The sequence below is a fragment of the Prinia subflava genome, chromosome 4 (assembly GCF_021018805.1).
Source record: "Prinia subflava isolate CZ2003 ecotype Zambia chromosome 4, Cam_Psub_1.2, whole genome shotgun sequence".
NCBI classification, from domain to species: domain Eukaryota; kingdom Metazoa; phylum Chordata; class Aves; order Passeriformes; family Cisticolidae; genus Prinia; species Prinia subflava.
The window spans coordinates 41,491,490-41,513,687 of NC_086250.1; the positions used below are offsets into that span (position 1 = coordinate 41,491,490).

The 22,198-nt window shown below is 39.8% G+C and overlaps 2 protein-coding genes across 6 annotated transcripts in view; both read right to left on the reverse strand.

The window, feature by feature from the left end:
* MON2 (MON2 homolog, regulator of endosome-to-Golgi trafficking) overlaps nucleotides 1-8,353 on the reverse strand; it is a 73,582-nt gene extending 65,229 nt beyond the window's left edge. For 2 of the 4 annotated variants that reach the window (XM_063396568.1, XM_063396565.1), the window contains exon 1: nucleotides 8,071-8,353. In XM_063396568.1, coding sequence (XP_063252638.1) covers nucleotides 8,071-8,181 — 111 coding nt within the window. In that variant the 5' untranslated portion in view covers nucleotides 8,182-8,353. The remainder of the gene's footprint in view (nucleotides 1-8,070) is intronic. The other 2 variants (XM_063396569.1, XM_063396566.1) reach the window with 1 other exon arrangement.
* An 11,931-nt stretch (nucleotides 8,354-20,284) lies between these two features.
* USP15 (ubiquitin specific peptidase 15) overlaps nucleotides 20,285-22,198 on the reverse strand; it is a 61,673-nt gene continuing 59,759 nt past the window's right edge. For both annotated transcript variants that reach the window (XM_063396571.1, XM_063396570.1), the window contains one exon: nucleotides 20,285-22,192. In XM_063396571.1, coding sequence (XP_063252641.1) covers nucleotides 22,007-22,192 — 186 coding nt within the window. In that variant the 3' untranslated portion in view covers nucleotides 20,285-22,006. The remainder of the gene's footprint in view (nucleotides 22,193-22,198) is intronic.

A 22,198-nucleotide genomic window follows, 5' to 3' on the forward strand; every position in this document is an offset into this window, starting at 1 on the left:
CTCACAGGGGTTTATTATACTGAACAATTTATCATTTTGTTACAAAATTATCATAAATCAGAAAAAAAAAAGCATTAACAGATTCTATCATACACTTTCGTCTCCACCTGAAGATTTAAGATATGGCAGTTTATGTTTTTTGTTCTTTAAAAACACACAACCTTGTTCACTTCCAGTGCAACTATATTAGTTGCTCTCATATTCAGAGTGCTCTTTCACACTTGACAGGAGTGACTACTCCTTTGGTCCATTAATCTTCTGAAATTGTCAGTTTGCAGTGCCAGTAGCCAATTCAGAATCCTGAAGGTTAACCATTGCTAAAGCCAGGAGAATTGCCAGAGTTATCTGAAGTGCTTCAGAGCTACTGCCTCTGGAGCTGCCTCACTTGACATGAACATAAAGATATTCAAATACAAATACTTAATATCACAAGTTTTCATTTGACAGTCAAAATACAATACCTCAGCTGGAAAAAAATCACATATAAATTAACAGATCAAATCATAATGCATAACAAAAAACAACTCTAACCAAACAGGACTAATGTAGACAGAAAGGTAAAAAAGCTAACACCTGAAAGAAACATAAGCCACTTTGCAACAAATTTTTAAGTTGTTCCTCCCTCTTCAATAGACAGAATAAGGATCTATCTCATATTCTGTATTGTATTCTATATAAATTATATGCATACCTAAATACTATATATAATATATAGTACATAATACATTAGATACCTGTGTAGTATAAGGATATCCTGAGAGAGCCCATGTCTACCATTAAGAGATTTCTGAGTGATCCATTCAAGTACCACACAACTGATTTTAAACCACTGAAACAGAGCATTTGCACTTGAATTTTAGTTACATAGTTTTGCACAACAATTATCATTCTATGCTACAAACAAAACAACTCTGTTTCAGAGCTTTAGGAGACATAAACTTGAAGTTCAAACTAATGTTGCCTTCAGCTTGTTGATCACAACAGATGGGACTAGGCAACTTTTGAGGGCTTGCCACAAGTACTATATTCAGTCAGCAATGTCCATTTGCCAGCCACCTGGTAAAGAGAAACAACAGCTGGCAGTTTAGGCACTGCTTGAGAACTGGAGCCACCAAGGATTTCCAACTTCTGCTACAGGTTTCAAGAAACCATGGGAGAAAGAGGGGAATTAAATCAAAGATTAGGATGCACAAATTGAAACATTTAGACTCCCATTACAATGGAGATTGTGTCTCCTGAATGCTCCTTAATTCTTAAAGCCTCTCATTAAGCTAATTCAGCTGACCCACTAGCAGGAGCTCAATGCAGAGGTCTAAGCTTAGGTCTCTGTATCCAAGACAACTACACGTAAACACCAGAAGACCCATGCTCTTCTGGACCAGAGGCTGGGAGCCAAGGAAGAAACATTACTGTCTCTCAAGCAGCAATGTAGAACTCCTAATGTGGAGGTGATAGAGGGAATCAATCCCCTGGCTATGAGATACTCTGAATAGTTCTTTGGCTCTATTGACTGTATTTCCATAACAAGCCAAGCCTGCAAAATCAACGAAGCTTAGACAGCCAACACTAGGCATCTTAAATCTGCACTGAAAAGTGTAACTTGGAAAGCATAGAGACAGACTGATATACTGAAACTTTCAATAATTTTCTTCATTCATTAAATTGCAGGGTGTTACACGATGAAGTTTGACCTGTGTGCCTTAAGTGAATCGCTTCAGAACGAATGACATTTCCTCTCAAAGACTAAAATGATCACATGAAACTTATGATTTACAATGGATCATGAAGCTTAGAACACATCTGAATATATGTTTTCCCCTAGAAATGTAAGAATTCACTTTTAAAACATAATTTTGAAAAAATATTACTGTATAAGGGTCAATATTGAATAAAAATCACTGCAAAATTAATGGACTCCAAACATAAAGCTAGCAGACACAGCAAGTGGCAAAGATCAGAAATTATAAAAGAAAATAAGAGATATTAGGTATTACTGTTTTCAAGTCACCAGCTCAGCTATGGGCTGGCAACTCAAGAATGCTAGAGTAATCTCTAGTCACATGCACAAAACACATGCTTTAGTGCAAGCTGCCTAAGTATGACAACATACATTTTACAGAACATTATTTCTCTGTTTCAAAAGAACCTTTAAAATATTAGTTAAGTGAATACCCATTTAAAAAAACGCAAAAAACAAAAAACAACAACAACAAAAAACCCACCACACTCTAGTTTTCATCCTTTTAATGTTGTGAAGACCTGAAAATAAACCAGCCTGAAAAGTTCAGTGTAGGTTGAATTCCCTGTGGGCTACAGAGTCAGAATTACTTAAACCACTTTATTCAAAAAATAAAGCAGGAAACCAAAAAACTTAGTTACTCCTACAGAAAATGGTCTATGCACAAAGGCTTCTTCTTTCCTAGGTTCATTTGGCTCATCCTTTTACCACTGAAGTAGCATGAATGCAGAGCACTCAGAAACTATTCAATGCTAAAAGTACACTAAGTGACTCAGATGCTCAAATCACAAGACAGTTCAGCATGTAATTTTCTTTCTTAGTCTTCTCCAATATGTCTACTGCACTATGTTCAACAAAATTTCTGAAATATTATTACCATTACAGAACAAAAAGCTAACAAACATTCACACGTTTTAACTGTTCCTTCTAGCTGCATTAGGAGTCCTAATGATCACTTTGACATTATATACTAAATTAACTGATCTGTATCTTCTTAATATGTGTTTAACTTTTGCAATACATTCTCATGTTTAGTTTCACACCAAAACCCAATGACATCAGAGGTTCTCTAAAAAGGACAAGCTTTGCAATTAATTTTTTGGCATTAGCTTTAAAATGTGTTTGGTGTATCATTCCTAAACAAGAATGATTTAACCCAGGGGACTGAACTGTCATGTATAACACTCAATGCAAACAAGATTGGGCTCCAAAGGAAGAAATGTAGAATAATGCTTGTCTCCACACAACACAACACACAGCCTCTCACAAAGGGCAAATCCTATCTCTTGTCTCAGGCTAGTCCACACCACATGTACTCTGATTAAATAATTTAAAGTTTGCTTTGTCCAGGATTCATTCAAATCCTACCTTTTTAACTTTTACCCTATGAGCTTTGTAAGGCTACTTGCCTTCAAGAAGAGTTACTTATAAAAGAAGAAAAAATAAGGTTGCAAAATTGGATTTTATTCTTTTTCCTAGATACAGCAAATTACAATACAGTTTCAAAAATATGTCAATGTGCCAAAGGCGTACACAACTCAATAAGTAGCTAAGTAAAAGCAATGCTGCTCTTTCAAACAAGGATCTGGTAAAGAATGAGCACAGTGAGGCTACTAAAGGCTTTCTTCCAAGAGACTCAAGAGAACATTTCTACTGACCGAAGTATTCAAAGCTAATTTTGTACTGCTCTTCCAGTGGAGGCAAGTTGAACATAAATTTTTTCCAGCCCTATTGCAGCAACAAACATCCTAAAACAGACACCTGCAGCCCATTACACAACTGCCAAGAAAAGGGCACACCCTGGCCCAGGCCAAGCTGATCCTGCCACAGGATGATGCAGTAGTCCCTGTCTGCACCAACACTGCCTGCCCTCTCCCTTCCGCTCTCCTACCAGCACAGATGTGCCTGAAACTGTGCAGGGAGCTGGATAAGAATTAATTTTTTGTGGTATTTTTTTAAACGTACTTTCCTTTTACTGCTATCTAAAAGTCAAGAAAAACCTGAGAGAACACAGAGACTACAAACCTACTAGAAAGCTGTGACTGCTTGATTGGATCTGTGTAAACAATAAATATTTACATACAACTGGAATTCAGGCTGTGAAAAACTTTTGGCTGTGAGAATTACTTCTGCCAATTATAAATATTTTCCCCTTGTATTTCTAATATTTTTAATGCAGTGGGATTTTCTAACCAAATCAGATGCAGTTTACTGAACAGTATTTTCATTCTGTAAAAAGAAACAGCAGGTAACCCATGTAGAACACTAAGCCATTTTCAGTTCTGTGATAAGAGAAAATTCTTACTCCAGTTCACTAAGGAGAGCACCATCAGCTTTCCACAAATGCAGCACACAATACCAAAACTCCAGTCACTAACAGGTTAAAATAGTTTATAAAGCTCTATGTGTGCCCCATGCAATTCAGTGCAGCATTAGCAGCATTACAATACTCTCCAGTACAGAGCAGATCTCAGAGCCCACTGTACTAAAAATTATGTATTAATGACTAAGTAGTATTGTTTTCTACGAAAAACACCAGATAACCTTAGATAGCATCAACAGAACTGATGCCTATACCAAAGACTGTTTCATCCTCTCTCATTTCAACCTCCAAAAGACACTGTTTTATCTACACTTTCCTGTGAGCTTCTATCCCATCCATCCATCCAGTAGATCCCAGCCATCCATGGCTGGCATCTACTTTTCTAATCTGGCAATAGGAATACATCATGAAGATACAAACACATTTTTCAGCAATGTCATTATTTGTATGTCTGCCAGTGTGAACAGGTTTGGCACATCAGAGATGTAATCACCAAATCACTCGGTCACAGTGTACAGCATTCATGCCTAGTACACTTCTGTAGTCAGTGCTGATCTGAGGAACTATCAAACAGAAAAAACATCTAGCAACAAAGAGAAATTAATTTCAAGTGTAATAGTAACTGGTATTCCCCACACCCTTAAGAAAAATAAGTCTGTTATGTTATTTGAACCCCAAACATTGTCAGCAACATAATTTCAGACCTACAGATTCTTTCTGCAGCTCCCATTTTTAAAGCCTTAAATGGCATTACCTAGGAAAATCCTACTCGGGTATTACTTGTAACACACAGCACAGACAACATATGGATACTTTGGAGCCAACCAAACATCCTGTTATTTTTCAGTTAAAAGCTCTAAGTAAGGGGAAGGAAGTTGGCCACATATTTGTGTCCCAAGTTTAACACTGTGAATAACTCAGTAATTTCAACGTTTCTTAACAGATTATTGAAGTCAGCAAAAACCTCAGACTCTACTGCTGTAAGTTACTGGACTTTCAATACACAATTTTCACATAAACATGATCTACTAAGAAAACTTTACAGACTCAGAGTAACAGAGCAATTGAAATTAAAGTCCTCAAATCATTAAAGAGTTCAAGTTTCATTTTCAATAAGAGTTCATTAAGAACTTACTTCTACTTCCTAACTGAGGATAAGATCTGGATCCCATGGTTGGCTGCCCCTTTCTCTTCTGCATCCAAACCCCACCCTCACCCTCCTCCTCCAAAAGAACTCCAGTAAACTTCTTCAGCTTTGTCATGTACATGCCTGTTCAAAGAATCATTTAATATCATTTTAGTCCCTCTGAAGCTAAGAGATACTGAAAGATGTTTAAAGTGTGAAAACTAAAACCTTTTTAATAAAAAAGGCTCTATTTTTCTGATCATGCAGCTGGTCTAAATCCTTACAGTATTGGTGAAAGAATTTACCCAAGTTAATCATCTGAGCAACAAGCAGAACTCAGAAGTACACTACTTTTATCACAGCAAACCTATCAGCTAAATTCACTTTGTAGAATTTTAAGACTACTAATATAAAAATAAAACAAACAAAATAAACCCAGATCAGACAATTCTGTTTAGAAGCGGCTGAAGATAACAAATGCGAGCAAAATCTTTGACTATGTCAGACACTAGAAAAATTATGAGAAGCAGTTTACCTTTACAAAGTACCTATCAAATCTAACAACTATGATATACATCTCATAACTCTTAATTTGGGACTAGGAGTTTTTCAATAGTTTTATCCCAGAAAAGTAAGCTTATTAAGTGACATGAAAGCATACACATCAACTGTAATATAAACTTATAATTACAATGCATGTGGGAGAGTTTAGTTACACTGCAAGTAAAAAAGTGAGATTGTAAGTAATATGAATTTGTTTTCAAAAGCCACTATTTAAACATGGTTTAAAAAACTGGTGCTGTTTCAAGTCAGTAAGAAGAATATGCCATTCCTCTGATCATTCTAGACAAATCTAATCATGATCAGACCAAAAGCATGCAATTAAAATATCTCTTCAGCAGATGAGATTTGACAAAAAAAGGACACCCATTTTCTTTAAAACTAGAACCAAAAAAGGGCTTCCAGAAGTGAGGAAGTAAGATCATTTCCTGCAACTGTATCATACATCCTACAGTAGGTCTGCTTTCACCTCAGACTCTTTGTAAGAGCACACAACTCCCAGGAGAAAGTCCCACCTCTTTATAAACATCTTCCAGTACTATTCCAATAAACCTATCCACATCCCAGCAATTGTGAAAAAGTTTGTTAAGTGCTTTTAATAAAGAAAGGTATATAGACTGCTGTCAATTTAAAGCAAACAACACAAAAGTCGAGCTTACACAAGAATATGATAAACGTGCTGAACAAGTATGAAATACATGCAGTAGTTACTACAATATTCAGCCATGGCAAACGTAATGAAGCATTACTAAAAATACTGGCTTATGAACAACACTGCCCAACTCCTTTGTAGGTTTCAAAAACAATAAACATTAACACAGTGGGGAAACCTGTTCAGAGACTAAACAAGAGTCACACAGTAACACACAGAAGGGAGTACAAGCAGCACTCCCATCTCCCTCCAAACACACAGATTTCTGTTCTACTGACTGCAGCTTTTTCTTATTTACATGTGACCACACACAATTCCTCAGGACTGATCACAACTTTCTCTTGTTTTTCTGTGACTACCCGAATTTCTCAAATATACCAGCATTCCCCTGCAAACTAAAAGAGTATGTAACATGCTCTGCTACAGTGTGTCACTTCATGTCTTTCAAAGCAAGCACAGTCATTAGCTTCAATTCAGCTGTTAAAGTACATAATACTTTGTAATACATTAAATATCCTATCACTTAATTGGAACTTCAGTCACATAACAAAGGCAATCCCTTTCTTATGTTCTTCTGGGTCTGCATCTTCATCTGACAATCTTTTAGCATTCTTCCTCCCACAGTTCCATAGAAAACTTTTTTAAACAAGTGGCAAGATGCTGATAGGGAAAAAGTTAAACTGACTATATAAAAACGACAGAAAAACATATGTTTAAAAAGTATATTTAAAGTTAGTAAGAAAAATTGGGGAGGGGATTGTTCTTCAATTAAAGGAAACCTGCTCACCGAGATTACTGAAGTCTCAGGCTGCACAGCATATACTCAGGTTTCAAAATTAAGACATACAATCCTACTGGAATGAGTTTCTCAAACGTCTTTTTAAGAAGGGAGAAAAGAAAAAAAGTAGCCCAAACTTCTGTGTCTCTCAAGCTTCCTCGGTCGTGCCTACACCTTTGGAAAGCCACACAACCCCAAAACGCCGCGGCAGCGATGACGAGCGACCCGCATAGCTCACACCGGCAGCCACGGGTGTGCAATGGTGAGGGACAAGGCACGCCGGCCCGGGCATCACACCCCTGGAGAGAGGGGCAAGGCACAGAGCAGAGGGGAGACCTGCGGGGCGCCGGGCTCCCCCCGCAGCCGGAGGCCGGCCGGGGCTCAGCACGGCCCTCCTCGGCCTCAGCCGGCCCGCCGGGCTCCCCGCTCGCTCGGTGCCGCACGCCGGGGCGGCCAAGCCCCAGCGCCGAGCTCGCCTCCGGCCAGCTTCGCTCGCCCCGCGGTGCCGAGACAGCCAAGCCGAACTTTGTGTTTTCCCCGGAGGGTGCCGAAAGCGCAGCGGGGCCGCCCCCGCTTCGCCCGTCAACAGACGGTCTGTCCGCCGGCGCCGCTGCCCGAGGGGCACAGCCCGGCCCACGGCCCCCGCCTCGGCAGCGCATGAAAACAACAGCACAGAACACGCGACAGGCACGGCCCCGTCTGGGCACAGCCCCGTGTGCACAGCCCGCGGCCGCGGAGCTCGGAGCTCACCGGGAACGGCACCGGGCTGGCTACCGGAGCAGGGGCACGCCGGCAGCTCCGCTCCGGCCGGGCCCCAGGGCCAGGGAGGCCCCTCCGGAGCGGCGTCCGTCCCCCGGCTCAGTCCGGCTGGACTCGGCTCGGCGCCACTCACCTCCTTCACGGGGGGGAATTTTTTCCGGCACTCCAGGCTCAGGCCCCGCAGGTCTCCCTGCATGTTTTCCAGCAGCTTCTTCACGGCTTCGGGGCTGCTGGTCCCGGCCATGGCTCCGCCGGGCCGGCCCCGGGCCGGGCGCTGTTCCGAGCGGGCAGGGGCAGCGCCTGTGGCTCCGCGGCCCCGGCGGACACGTCTGCGCCCACACCGGAACCCTCCGGCCCGGCCGCGTCCTCTCCCCGCGCCGCGTCCCCCCCGCTCCCACAATCCCGGGCGCCGGCAGCTTCCGCACACACGGCCGGGGGCGGGGAGAGCGGCGGCCGCCGGCAAGGAGGGAGCGAGGGAGGGAGGCGGCACCCGGCACCCGGACTTGTCCTGCCAGGCTGGGGCGGGCGCGTCCCGGGGAGCGGGGCTCTCTCCCCGGCGTTCCTTCCCTACAGTGTCACTGGGTCGGCATGGAGGGGCGGGAGAGGCGCTGGGACCTGGGCCGAGGCGGGGCCGCCGGCGCTGGGGAGCTGCCGTGGGGAGGGGACAAACGGCGGCGTTTGCGAAGGGTCACTGAGGAGGGAGGTGGCGGAGCTCTTTGGGTTTCAGCAGCCGCCAACCCCTCCGAGCGGCTGTCAACCCCGAGGGGTTCCCTCAGGCCGAGTCCAGCTCTCAGGAGCGTTTGATTTAAAAAAGCAAAAAGCGAGGTATACTGGTTTTCTTTTAAATGTTCTCAAGTTCTTGCTTACTTTCCAATACGAATGATTGTGCACTGAAACATTGCCCAGAGAGTTTGTGGAGTCTCCCTCTGGAGATTCAAGAATCGTCTGGATACAATTCTATGCAGCGTGCTCTGGGGTGACCCTGCTTGAGCAGGGAGGTTGGACGAGATGACCCGCAGCGGTTCCTTCCAGCGCTGCCCATTCTGTGGATCTTCAGCAGGAGGGAAGCTTTGTGCCCTTCTCGGCCAGTGTGTGTATGCACCGCTCCGCGGTGTCCTCCAAGCGAAGCGAGGTTGGATCCTCATTGAGAAGCTTTAAGATAAACACGGGCATGTGGAATGGTTGGGTCCCGGATACCTCCCATGTCACCAGTAGTGTCCCTCAGAGGTATGGTATATGTCCAGACCAGCAATTTTTAACCCATTTCTGAAGCTGGCACCTGGACAACCAGCTCTTCAGTATCTGTTACTTGCACTAATGCAGGGAGCTTAGGCATGATGGTTGCCTGGGAGCTTCCTTCTGGAGGATACCACTAATCATTCACTGTAACAATTAACATTTCACAAAGATTTTGGTCTCTGCAATAATAATTTTTCCATATTCTTGGTACTGCAAATGCTGTGCTATGCTGGCTGTCTACCTGTAATGCAGCATAGTTCTGTTCCCCGCCTATAAACCCAGGGCGTTGGAAAGCATCCATGAGTTTTGACATGCTGTAGAAATTGTGAAGAAACCAAATGAATGACAAATTTCTACTGCCATAGAATTTTAAAAAATTCGAGTAACAGCTTTTCTTCAGACTTTTGTGAAAGTCTTCAGTTTTACTCAGACAATGTTCTAATATTTTGAGGTTTTTGCCTTGTAATGAAAAAGTGGAAACTTTACAAAAATTTGAGCATCCCTACTTGTATGTTGAGTTCATTTGCTCTGAAAACTACTGCAAATGATATAGTAAACAGGATCCCACTGGCACGGCATTGTCTGTACCCATATACATAAATCTTAAGGGTTGCTTTGTGAGGCAAAGAGTGCAGGGTTGTTTTATAAGTAATTTGTTATTTTAAGATCTTTATTTTTATATTGTTTTCAATATACTGGTGTTAGCTTGACAGAACTGGATCAATGTTCTAGATGTGAGTTTTTAAAACTGTGTAATGCTGTCACAATTGAATTAGGTGGTCAAGCTTTATGTGCCTTCAGAACAGGGATTAGGATTTACTCCTGTGTCCAGTAAAAGCAAACATGATTCTATAACATTGTTATATTTTCAAAGTGTATTGGTCTGTGTATTCTCAAAAGCTTTGATTTGTCTATGCTTACTTAAAAGAAACAAAACAAAACCCCCAAAACCAACAAGAGAACAAGACTGTTGTTTTCAGTAGAACGATTTATGTGCTTAACCAATAAGCATTTTCCTAAGGATTTTCCCATCTTGTGCATCTGTTCTGGGCTTCAGGCCTGATACAATTCGCAGACCCTTCCAAAAACGTTAATAAGAAACACGGATGATTAGCTAGGAGAATGAAAGAATGAATGAATTATTGACTATGTATTACTGTACATGTAGTTCTTAGGTAAAATTTAATGATTCACTTCCTTTTTGTTGTTTGGATTTTTCCACAGATTAACTGTATGCAATAAGCCATGGACACATTGATATTCCCTGAATCTACTTGTCTGCCTGTTTGCATACTTGACATCATTTACATTGATCATACAGATCTTTTCAGCTACCAATTTAGACACTCAGTCTGTTCAGAGTTGCCAGACAAATACTGCAAAGATTGTTCAAGAGTCTGGAAATGAATTTGTAGAATTCTTACAGTTGTAGAATTGAAAACTCTTCTGGATTTGCTGAATACAAGAACTGGGAACATGTGCCTGAATCTCGGACATGTCTCTTAAACAACAAGGTCATCTGTCTCTCTGTTTTGATGTATGCCTTTGGTAAATGCAGAGATTTATTGGTTAATCTAAATCAGTGCAGTTAAACTGTTTAAACTAGCCAAGATCCTTTTAAGTGACACTGATTTGATTATGAATATGACTTCTGCAGTTGCATTTCATTCCAATAGGTTCTGTTGCATGTAGTCCTAACCCTCAGCAGAAGTGCTTGCCAGTCTTTTGTACACTTAAATACCCTGGATACAATTCAAGTCACTTTTTATTCAGAAGGTGCTGTGGTGTATGTGGACATCTCTGAGGGCACATTTTTGACCAGCAAGCTAAGAATGCTAGTCAGCTGTTAAGCTGACTTAATTGGGAATAGTACATGTGCCTGCATTTCAGGCACCTCTCTCAGCTTTTAAGCTAACTTTGTATTGCACTGCAATTATTATGTTGTGGTTTGCTTTGTTATTAAATTATATGTTATTTTGTGATGGGCAGTGGGTGATTGAAATAATTCCCTGTAGCTTTATGACCCTAATTACCAACAAAAATGCTCATGAGACCTATTGTGACTCATTAAGTTACCTCACGTTCATTCCAAATGATGTGCATCAATCTTTTTAATTGGATTAAACATGGGATAGCGTTTGTCTGTATTAATTTCGGGTCTTTAGTCCTAGTTATAGCCCATCCTGGTAGATATATGCAGATGGAGGCTTTGTATATGAGGACAGGGTTCTGTCATCATGATATACAGAGGCAAAACTATCAGATTTCATTCACTGTGGCAATGAATTGGTTTCATCTTAATGAGAAGAGTTGTGATTTTCCTCTGAGTTTGCTTTACCTACACTCCTGTATTCTTCTGTAAGTGATATGAATCTGTAAGTAGTGACGGTACTAAACTAACTTCAGGATATGAAAAATCAATTGTGTGGAAAAGTAAATGTATTTGTAGATGTCTCTGGTGATTTTTTGTACTGAAGAGGTCAGAGTCACAATAGAGAAAATCTTGTCTCAGATGGAACATATATACTGATATCAAAAGACAAAGTTAAATTTTAAATTAAAAGACAGTGAGAGATGGATTAATACCAAATACGTCCTGTAGCCTTTTATAAAAACTATGGATTGTATTGGTCTGTGTAAGCACAAAGAAGCCCGTTACTATGTGAACACTTCAGTAGTTCCTTAAATTACAGACCAAAGAGAGTATTTGTTGGGACACAAATGGGTTAAAAGAAGTAATAAACTTCCCCCTAGTATATGATATTCTTCAGGGGGTTTTATGGAATAAGAGTGAAGTCCTTGTTCTTTTAGGATGCAATTGTGTAAGGAAGTTAAATCTACCAGCAGATTGAAAAGTATGTTTTCCGGTATAAACTCCTCATTAATTTAGCCTGTTCCTTTCTGCATAGGTGTGAGCAAATGTTTACATGTTAGTACCCATTTTGTTTGTATGCTTACAGTTAATACACATTTTATTTCATCTGGTCAACTAAAAAAGCAATCCTAGCTGCTCTCTACTGGTGGATCATCCTCTTTGCTGTTAACAAACTGTTGGTAATTAGGTCACATTTTGTTTAAGGTCACTCACAGCAGTGTTCAGCAGCAATGCCCCAAATGTCAGACCTATGATGTGTATTAGGTACTCAGCAGTGGTTCCCTGTTGAGTGCAGAACTCCAGGGCCTACACACAAATCTCTCGACCAGAGGCTTAGATGCTTTCAAGACTTCCATGTAACCAGCCAGCAAAGCTGTTTTTCCAATTTTTCCTGGTTGAATCTTGTCCAAACAAATTCTCAAAGCAATGGGGTTTATTTGCTTTTGTTTTGGTTTTGGTTTGTTTTTAATTGGCCCTTTGAGGGCTGGTAATTGAATCAGCTGAACATGGTAACATCTTTTGTGAGAAAGAACTGCTGTGCAATGCTTGAATTAATTTATTGCTGTGTTAGAGCTGGCAATGTAACAACAGACCAACAGAGACATGATAATCACAAAATTTTATTAGCACCTCCCAAACCCTTCATACTTTTCAGCTCACACAGGAAATATGTGGCTGGCATGGGAAACAAACATTACTCTGTGCTTAAACTGAATTTGTCTTTCATTCCCTTACACAAATAACGAAATTAATACCTGTTCATCTGTGATTTTTCCCTGCATGATGTGTAATGCAGCCCATTCATGATACTTTTTTTTTTTCTGTTAAGTGTAGAACATAGAGAAACAGAGGTGGAGATGCTACTTGACTTACATAGAAAAACCCAACACTGACCATCCCTACCACCTTAACAATTAGCACAGCATCAGGTCACAGTCAGCAGATTAAGAAACATCAGTGATGTTGCACTTATGATCTGAATTTACTTCAATCTTCAAGAATTTTATTAGGAATTTTCATTTAGAGACAAAGGCATAGTGGTGTTGAAGCAAAGGTTGTGATTCAAGACACTTCAATTATTTGATCCAGTGCTCTTCAGTGGACAATGCATTCATCTGCACCCTTGGCAGAAGTTTTTTCCTGGTTAGTCGTACTGACTGTGAGATGTATAACTTAAAAATGCCCATCAAGAATGTCAGTAATTTGTATTATGCTGCAATCTCTTCATTTGCTGCTCTCTCTATTTGCCAAAAACCTCCCTACATCTTAATAATTTCCTTTTTATATCTTCTTCAGCTTGTATGAAAATTATGGAAGTACTTCCAGACACCTAGTAACCTCCAGACAATCCACTAATCACAGAGCAATACTAGAGAGGAGAAGGGTGTTCCCCTGTGTAATAATGACTTTTTTTGTGGCTGCTGCTGCAGAGAGGAGAAGTCACTGGATGCTTTCTGCAGGCTCTGGTGAATCCTCTAAGAAAATCATTCCAGATTGCTGCCCTGAGGCTGCTGAGTGATATCATTACTACAAAAGAGTTTTCACCAGCTGAATGGATGTTAGTTCCTTTGTGTGAGGGGTGGCCTCTATGTAGCAGGGACTGCAAACCACATAAAAATAATTATAGAAATATCTATGCTCACTATACTCATATAAGTAGCATGGAGGCTAGCACACCATGTAGGTATTCTTTTCTCACACTGCCACAGCTACACTGCTGGCATGACCAAAGTAATTTGTAGATAACAGCCCAGCCTAGAAAAGACTCAGTATGGCCATGTACTTCTGAGAGCCTCCAGCACAACTGTTTGCAAAGATAACTGAAGTGGGACTGTTCCATTCTTTTACAGGCAGTTCTTTCTATAAACCCCATGAGGATTAGAAATTTCATATGGAAGAGATGTGAATGAAGAACTGCTGCTTGTAGAGACTTTGGTTTACCTTATGTGTTGCACTCATCTTTGTTGCTTTATGAAGATTATAGGCTTCTTATCTAATTCAGAGGACTTCGCCCTTGAGATGAATATTTGTAGAGGTTGATGTGTGGCTGTGTTTATAAGCAGCAGTCTGAAAGAAATTTTGTTACTCAGGTTGGATCCAAACAGCTAGCTAAACAGAATGAACTTCTCAGGAAATTTGAAAGACAGCCAAAGGTATCCAGTCATAAAAATCCAAATGCTTTCCTTTGTAGTAAAATGGTTACCCAGATCACCTCCACATATGAATAGGCATTCCCAGTAAAGCACGGCAATATCTCTGTATGTATCTACACCCTGGGTCATGTGCTAGCAGACACATCCATAACCAAGGATGGTTATACATTCGGCAATTGCATTGTTGATTTCATTAGTTAATACTGGTATTTTGGCAGCATTGCTACAAGTTGTATTCAGTATTTCACAAAGAGCAGCCACTTGCTGGAACCTGCTCCCAGGGCACAGTGGATGAGCTTGTCTGTCTCCTCACACCAGAGCATGGATGTGCTCTTGGCTACCTGCTGGCTAGAGCATAGGAAATTCCAGGTCTGAATACTCACTGTTCCACCTGAGAGCCAAGCCCTGGAGCAACTGAACAGATCATTAAGTGGGATGTAAAACTTGTTCAGCCAGTCTAAAACCTTATTTCCCTTTGACAGCATGGTAATCAGTAGATTCCTATGGCTGTTTATTTCTAAGGGCCACGCTTCCCTGCTTCAGTCATAACTAACTAAACCATGCCATGATCTAAGAAAATTTGATAAACAATTGAATTATAAAATTAGAAGTTAACATGTACTAAGTATTGACAGATTCTTTACCAAATGGCTCTACTCCTGACCTCACCCATACTCAGCTACACTTCGTTATGGGTGATACAAATGTCTGGTGGGCTTGGATGTCTCCGTTTGTTGGAGGCAAAATCACAGAAAGCAAGATCTAGCCTTACCAACCGTAGAATTCCAAAGAAATTGTCACTTCCTTGTCCTGTGTGAGCAGCTGAGGGAGTTGGGGTTCTTTAGCCTGGAGGAGGCTCAGGGGTCACTTGCTCTCTGCAGCTATCTGAAAGGAGGTTGTAGGCAGGTGGGGGTCAGCCTCTTCTTCCAGGCAGCTTGTGACTGGAGGAGAGGATATAGTCTTAAGCTGTGCTAGGGGAGGTTTAAGTTGGATCAGGAGGGATTTCTTCACAGAAAGGGCTATTAGACATTGGAATGGACTGCCCAGAGAGGTGATGCAGTCACTGTGTCCCTGGAGGTGTTTAGGGAAAGACTGGACATGGCATTTAGTGCCATGATCTAGTTGATATGGTGCTGTTCAATTAGATGTCTTTTCCAATCTAATTAATTCTGTGATTAATTTTTTCCCCCCTTCCTTTGTAAACTAGTTCCTAAAAATTATTAGGAACTCAGCTCATGATCCTCATAATGTGCTGAAATCACCTCTAGATCGTTTCCTTTTTACTGGTTCACCATTATATTTCACTAAGAAGTTAAATGCATTTCTAGAAATAAATTACTTTTTTTGTTCTATCTCTGCAAGAGAAACCACCACTATCAAAGATTTTAATTTTTGGCTGCCTGTTAATGACTTTTGCAGGAGTTGCTTTTTTTAACCACAGGACACTGCTCCTTTTTGAAATCCTCCACCACCTCCTTAGTAGTATCCTACAGCTACTTTCTCATTATATTCATCTTTTCTATTCATGTAGTGTAGGCTTCTCCATACTCTTGGCTTGTCCTGGTGAGATTCATCGTTTTTACATACATTCACAGTTCTGCACTATTTCTTTCTCTCTGATTTTACAGAAACAATGTGCATCCTGAAAATAAGCTCCCTAAATTACAATTTCCAACTGACCATGACATTAACCGAACAGGATTTCAAAGATTACATAATTGGGATAACCTAATACTTCCCATATTAAGCAATACTACAACCTTATTTGATTTATCATTTAATCTGCGCTACCTTATCTCAAAAATACATAAATAGCTAAGATTAAATTTCCTGAAGACATCTGCTAAGGCATTATTTCCTACACCAAAAATCAGTATGTTATTTGTAATTGCTTTAAATAGGTATAGATGATACAGAGTCAGTAATTACTGTCCCTTGTGTTTGCAGACTTTCTCCTCAGGCAAAAGATACATTTACATAATATTCAGGGCATAGTATGTATTTTAGAACATTAACAGATATTGAAAACAAGCATAGGTCATCTGAAGTCTTTCCAGACAGCATTCTTTGTGTTCTGGAAAATGCCTTTGTGCACCCAGAGCTGGTTGCAGACTTTTTACCAATTGCATGATATGTAGGTTTTAATTTTCATTTTTAAGGAACTACTCATTTTTCAACAGAGGCATGTCTGAATGGGTCATTGTGTTGTAACAGAAACTGTCATGGAGAGGCAAGGATGCTCTTTCAGAATGGAAGAGAAAGAAGGAAAAGGGAGATGTATGGTTTGGTATAGGCTGTAACTGGGGGAAAGTGTTACTTGGAGAAAATGACAATAAATCAAAGGTCATTTTCGTGGTTTAAGCCCACCTGGAAATTAAGCCCCACAGAGGTGCTCCCCTTCCCCACCCCTCTAATGAGAGAGAAAAAAGAGATCCTGAGCTAAGAACAACTTACTGGAAACATCAATGAGATAAGAAAATGAACAATATCAGCAACATTATTAATAACAAAAGTATACAATAAAGAGGGTGATTTACATATAAAAAATGTATGACTGAGCAACTCAACCTGGTGCTGCACAGCTCCAGGACAAAGAAAAAAATGTCCTCCTGCCCCTCCTCATACCCCATTTGCCCCAAGCCCAAAACAATGAAACACAGTGGCAGAGAAACCCCCTGGTCAGGACAATTGTTACCCCACTGCTCCCTCGAAAAAGGAATGCCCGCCTTGTCCCAGGAGGGGAGAGCCCCTTCCCTGCTGCTGGCTGTGATGTAATAATATGGAATAGCACAATGATGGACTAGCACAACATGGCCACGCACACATGGCTCCAGGCTCCGTCCCTCTTGTCCTTGGCCAGAACCAGGACAGTCTAACAGAGAGGGTTGGAAATGACTTCATGAGTTTAAGCTGGAAGCAATGATGAAAGCAGGGAAGTCATACCATTCACAATGCTGAACAAGAGTATGGGTTCTATTCCCCTATTAATGAACTATAATGCTAGCGAGTAAAGACCTTCCTTCAAACCATGGTGAGCTCCAGGCAAATACAGATGCATTCAGGCCTCCATTCTAAGTGATTTTTAATGGGTACAATTAGGTCTAAAGAGAAAGGAACATTCCTCTGAAATGAACAGGATGTTTGTGGATTCAAAGATCTCCAAGCTGGGGCAGGTGGCTCAGATGACTCAGATGAAGTTTCCATCCCAGAAGGGGAAGGGCCCTTGCACCTCTGTAGCCCAGGGAAGGCATCTAGGCCAGAGTTAATACAACAGCCCACCACTTGCCTCTGCTGGTTGTTCTGCCAGTATGTTCCTTCTCCTTTTTAAAAAAGTAATTGCATAAAAGACTCCCACACGTACCTCAGTTTTCAGATTGTCCTGTTCCACTTTTGAAGTTCTTTGAATGTTTCCCTACACTCCAAGACTCCCTGCACAGAGTCCAGCCCCCCTTCATAAGGTGTTGCATGCAAATTGAGGCACTTCTGAGTAGTCCTTCTGAGAAAGCAATGCTTCTCCCCATCTGTTAGTGCAATGTATTTACTCTGGGGTTGTAACTTCTTTTCTATAACACGTCCCAGGTTAGAATCCGAACTTTTGAAGGGTAGGAACTCAAATGGTGTATTTTTATGGGCTCCTTACTGGAGACCCAGAAAGATTAAGCCAACTTCTCATTTCAGTTTATGTATCCAAGGACTAGTTCTTGTGCCGCTATTTCAGTGCTGAATTGTTTGTCCACTGGGGCTACAGAGGATATAGGGGTATTTACTACTTTCCACATTCTGTAGATATTATCTGAATATTTTGCACACTGATTAAAAACATTAAGACCAAATGCCACCAACTTCTTCAACATCTCTATTCCACAATGACTTTCTAATGGAAATTATTTTGAGGTTGTTGGTCATTTCCTAAACTTTGTGTTGGATGATACTGCATAACATTCATGTTTTGATGAGAGTATTGTTATACTTAGTGACATTTAAGTGCCAAATACTGAAACAATTTAGGTGCATCTATATTATCATCTTCATCAACTTTTTCAGTTACCACCCTGACAAATAACAAAATTTACTTTTAATTAAACCATATAGACTGATGTGAATTCTTTATCAATAGAGTCCTGCATTAACTGTTGCATAACTCAGCTCAGGATGACTGCTAATGCTATCTGGCATATAGCAACTCAGTTCATTCCCTAAATAAATTTGTCACATTTGGACTATTCCAGCTTTCCATGTTATTCCAAGATGTAATTTCTTTCCAGTAAGACAGGTCTCTCTGTTTGCCTCAGGAGTAAAGCATGCAATCTTAGAACTAGAGAAGTGGAACTATTTTCACAATGTTTACCCCCCAGGGAAAGAGAACTAAAAAAATCTGAAGAGAGGAATCTGCCTGCAGACTAAGAATATGCTTATTCTATCAGACATAGTTTTCCTATTGTTTCACTACATTCATGGTGATTTTCTTTGTCAAAGTAACTAGTACTTAGAAACAATGAAAAACCATACCCTGCAACTACAACTCTGACATCAAAGAAAGCAGCATAATTTTTAAAGAAAACTAGTGGGTTTGCCAATTAATTTCTTTGCCTGCCATACTAATTTCCCTCCGAAGATTTCAAATCTCTTGAAAAAATACACTGCACTCTGTAACACAGGGCTAACTTCCTGGGAAACCTAGAGCAGGGTTGTGGCCTTCCCATTATCAAGTAGCTGCAGATGTTGCAGATGTTTCTGCATCATCTGACTGAGGAACATCTGACAGCTTTTCTCATCTCATCAGCTCTAAAGCAAGCTGCAAACTTCACCTCAGTGTGCCAGGAAGACAGGTGGGACTTCAATTCAGGTGGAACAACCAGGGAGCTACCGGCACCAGAGCATCCAGAACATTGTCTGAAGCCAACTAAAACAAGTGGTCCCAGGCAGTTTATTTATCTCTCCTTCCCTCCCAGCTTGGCTTTAAATGACATATTGCTGTCTCAAAATCCACAAAGTGGGAATTAATTCCACGCTGTCTTCTGCTTCCTACTCTGTTTTTTTTCTGTGACATGTCACATGAACAAAGTTAACTGAATCTTGTGATTTAAGTTTATGCTGATACTTATTGACAGCCACCAAATTTTTATCTGACATGATTCACAACAGATGTTAGGATCCTCTTCTCCATATAAATGATAAATTAGCTTTTGGTAAACACTGTAAAAAATAATATACTTTCTGTAAGAATTTTATCTTACATGTGATTTTTTAATGAAACTCACAACTTGACTAATTCCCAGAAACCTTTGAGACAGTTGAATAGAGGTATTACTGATTTTTATCTCTGATTAGGAAGTTGATTATACAAACTGTGTTTGTAATCTTGAAAGCCAAATCAGCAAAAAAAATTAAAATATGTCTATGTACTTTTTTCTAATTGAATGTTACTTAGATCTATACCCTTTTAAATTCTAGTTGGATGATCCAGTTATTAGTAAGTAAGAACATTCCATGTGTGTGTATTTGCATTTTCAAAGGGAGAATGAAGTGCATTAGGAGTTATCAGATATTGAAGCTCCAGTCTACAAACTCCTGAAGTACTTTGGTAAGTCAAATCAGATCCTTTGCTCTGTGTGGTTTTTCCAAACAAGTTCTAGGCTAACAAGCTACAGAAAAAATGGGAGCATGAATACAGGGGGGCTCTTTGTATGTGTTGTTCAAAGAGTTGATTGCTTTTCTAGGATTACTTCCAAAAGCTTGTATCATTTCCCCCTGCCAACCCCACTGGTTTGTCTAATCTTAAGTATATTCCTTAACTTCCCAGCCATCTCACAATTAGTATATTTGCATCTGATTATTGTTACAGTATTACTTTTACAAACAAAATGATGAAATTATTGTTTTTGCAGTCTTATAAATGTTTTAGGGCCAATGACCAGAGAAACCTTTTTATATGTACAGTCTCCTTGAAATTCTATTAATCTTGTTCTGTGTTGGTCATTACATAACCAGTTTGTAACTGAGAATATACGTCTCAGACAAAGGCTACCCATGACACAACCACCGTGGGAAAAGAATTTGTAACAAAATGGAACACTAAATAAGGCCTTGAATAGCTTTATTGAAATCTGTATAAATAAACATGCGCATTTCAAATGTAAACCCAAGTGAACTCAAGTGCAGACAAAATTTTAACCTCTGTCATGCAGGAGGTTAGTTTACATTAAAAAAAAAAAACCTCAAAGCAGCTTTAAAATACCAGGATGAAACACCAGTTTTAATATCAAGGTATAAAGCAAAGCCATGTCCAACATATCTCATTTATATCCTGGTCAAATGCAATTTTTTAAACTTTTTAATGCTAACATAAATAAATAATTTACCAAAATGTGCACTCACAGAGTGAACTTTTATTTACAATACACAATTTATAACCTATTGTATTTGATTAGTTCAAGTGAAGAACATCATACTTTTTGCTTTTTTCTTTTTTAAATTTATAACAGTGGGACACAAAGCAATTCTCCAGGTAGTAGATATGTGACATGTGCCCCCACGTTTAAGAGCCCCTCTCAAAGGCAGTATTGTATGCAAATCAACAATACATTCTTCCAACTAGATCAATGGGAAAGCAGCAAATCAAAAAATGTTTCAAACTGTCACACTTATTTTGGCATCCTGGGACCCCTGAACATAGTTAACTGAAATCCAACTTGGAGTTTGTATGCCTTATATACTGTACAGGTTCTGACTTGAACATGCAAATGCCAATTCCCTTATGAGTTACCTTTTCAGATACACTGTAAGGCTATGGTGAATTCCATCCGGAACACACAAATAAAATTAACAGGCCTACCTTTAAAGTGATTTTGTTAATTAACAATTTAAAGGCAGGTCATACTGAAAAAAATCTCAACTAAGCCTGATACACAGTCATTATTATGGATACAGAATACTATTAACTCTGACTTTAATACAGAGTAGTTTGCAAGCTTTCAAACTACAAAACCTGGGGAGAGAGAACTTAATAGCACAATTTAAATTTTGGACTGTTATCAGATAAAAAATTATGCATGTCTTAGAAGCAAGATAACAGGAATTATGTCTGCAGAGTAGATTCCAACAAGCAACACTGGATACTTACATTTAATTGAAAACCTTTTTTGTTAATGCAGCATGAAATCCAGAACCTGTTCCACAGCAGAAGTAAGATGAACATAATATTCTGGATGTCTGGATGTTCCACTATGTCACAAAAGGTTAAAAAACCTTTTTCACACTATTCCTTCTATTGTGACAAAAAAAAGAAAAAAAAGAAAAAAAAAAAAAAGTTGGGAGAAACAAAAATTTGCTGTTTCAAGGAAACTACTTTAGGTATTTATGACATTTTTACTTGTAGTCTGTTGGCAGCCTAAGGAACACGTATATATTCATCCAGAAACTAGACTTGGCAGTATTCTTGCAGTACTAGGAAAGTAAATGTCAGAAGTCCACAGATTTAATATTTTAGTTATTAATTCACATCCAAAACAAAAGAAACATAATCCATCAGAACAGCAGCAGAAAACTTAAAAGGGGTTTATTTGTGATTTCCTATATATACCTTGTGAATATGAGACTGTAAATGCATGAGAGACAATTTCTGTTTAAGTTTTTATTGTTTCACTTCAAGTACTGCACATGTTAAAATGTAATAAAGATTTACATTCTATTATCTGAAACTCCCCATCTCAGATTTTTATTCTTAATTTGGTGGGCATTTTCACTCTTTCAATCTGTATCCCCAGGAAGAGAGTCTCTTTTATGGCTTCTAGTTCTTCCCATCAGTTAGTGTGCATACAATTTTCATTTTCTATATCATTATCATTTTCATTGCTGTCTTCATCACTTTCTAGCGGGATGCCCGTGGCAGCTGAAGCACCTTGTTTTGTCTCCCGGTCAAGGGGGAAAAAGCCAGTTCCACTGATTGTGTCCTGTCTCTGGTAGAAGAGCACATATGCTGCTTTGGACTGTAA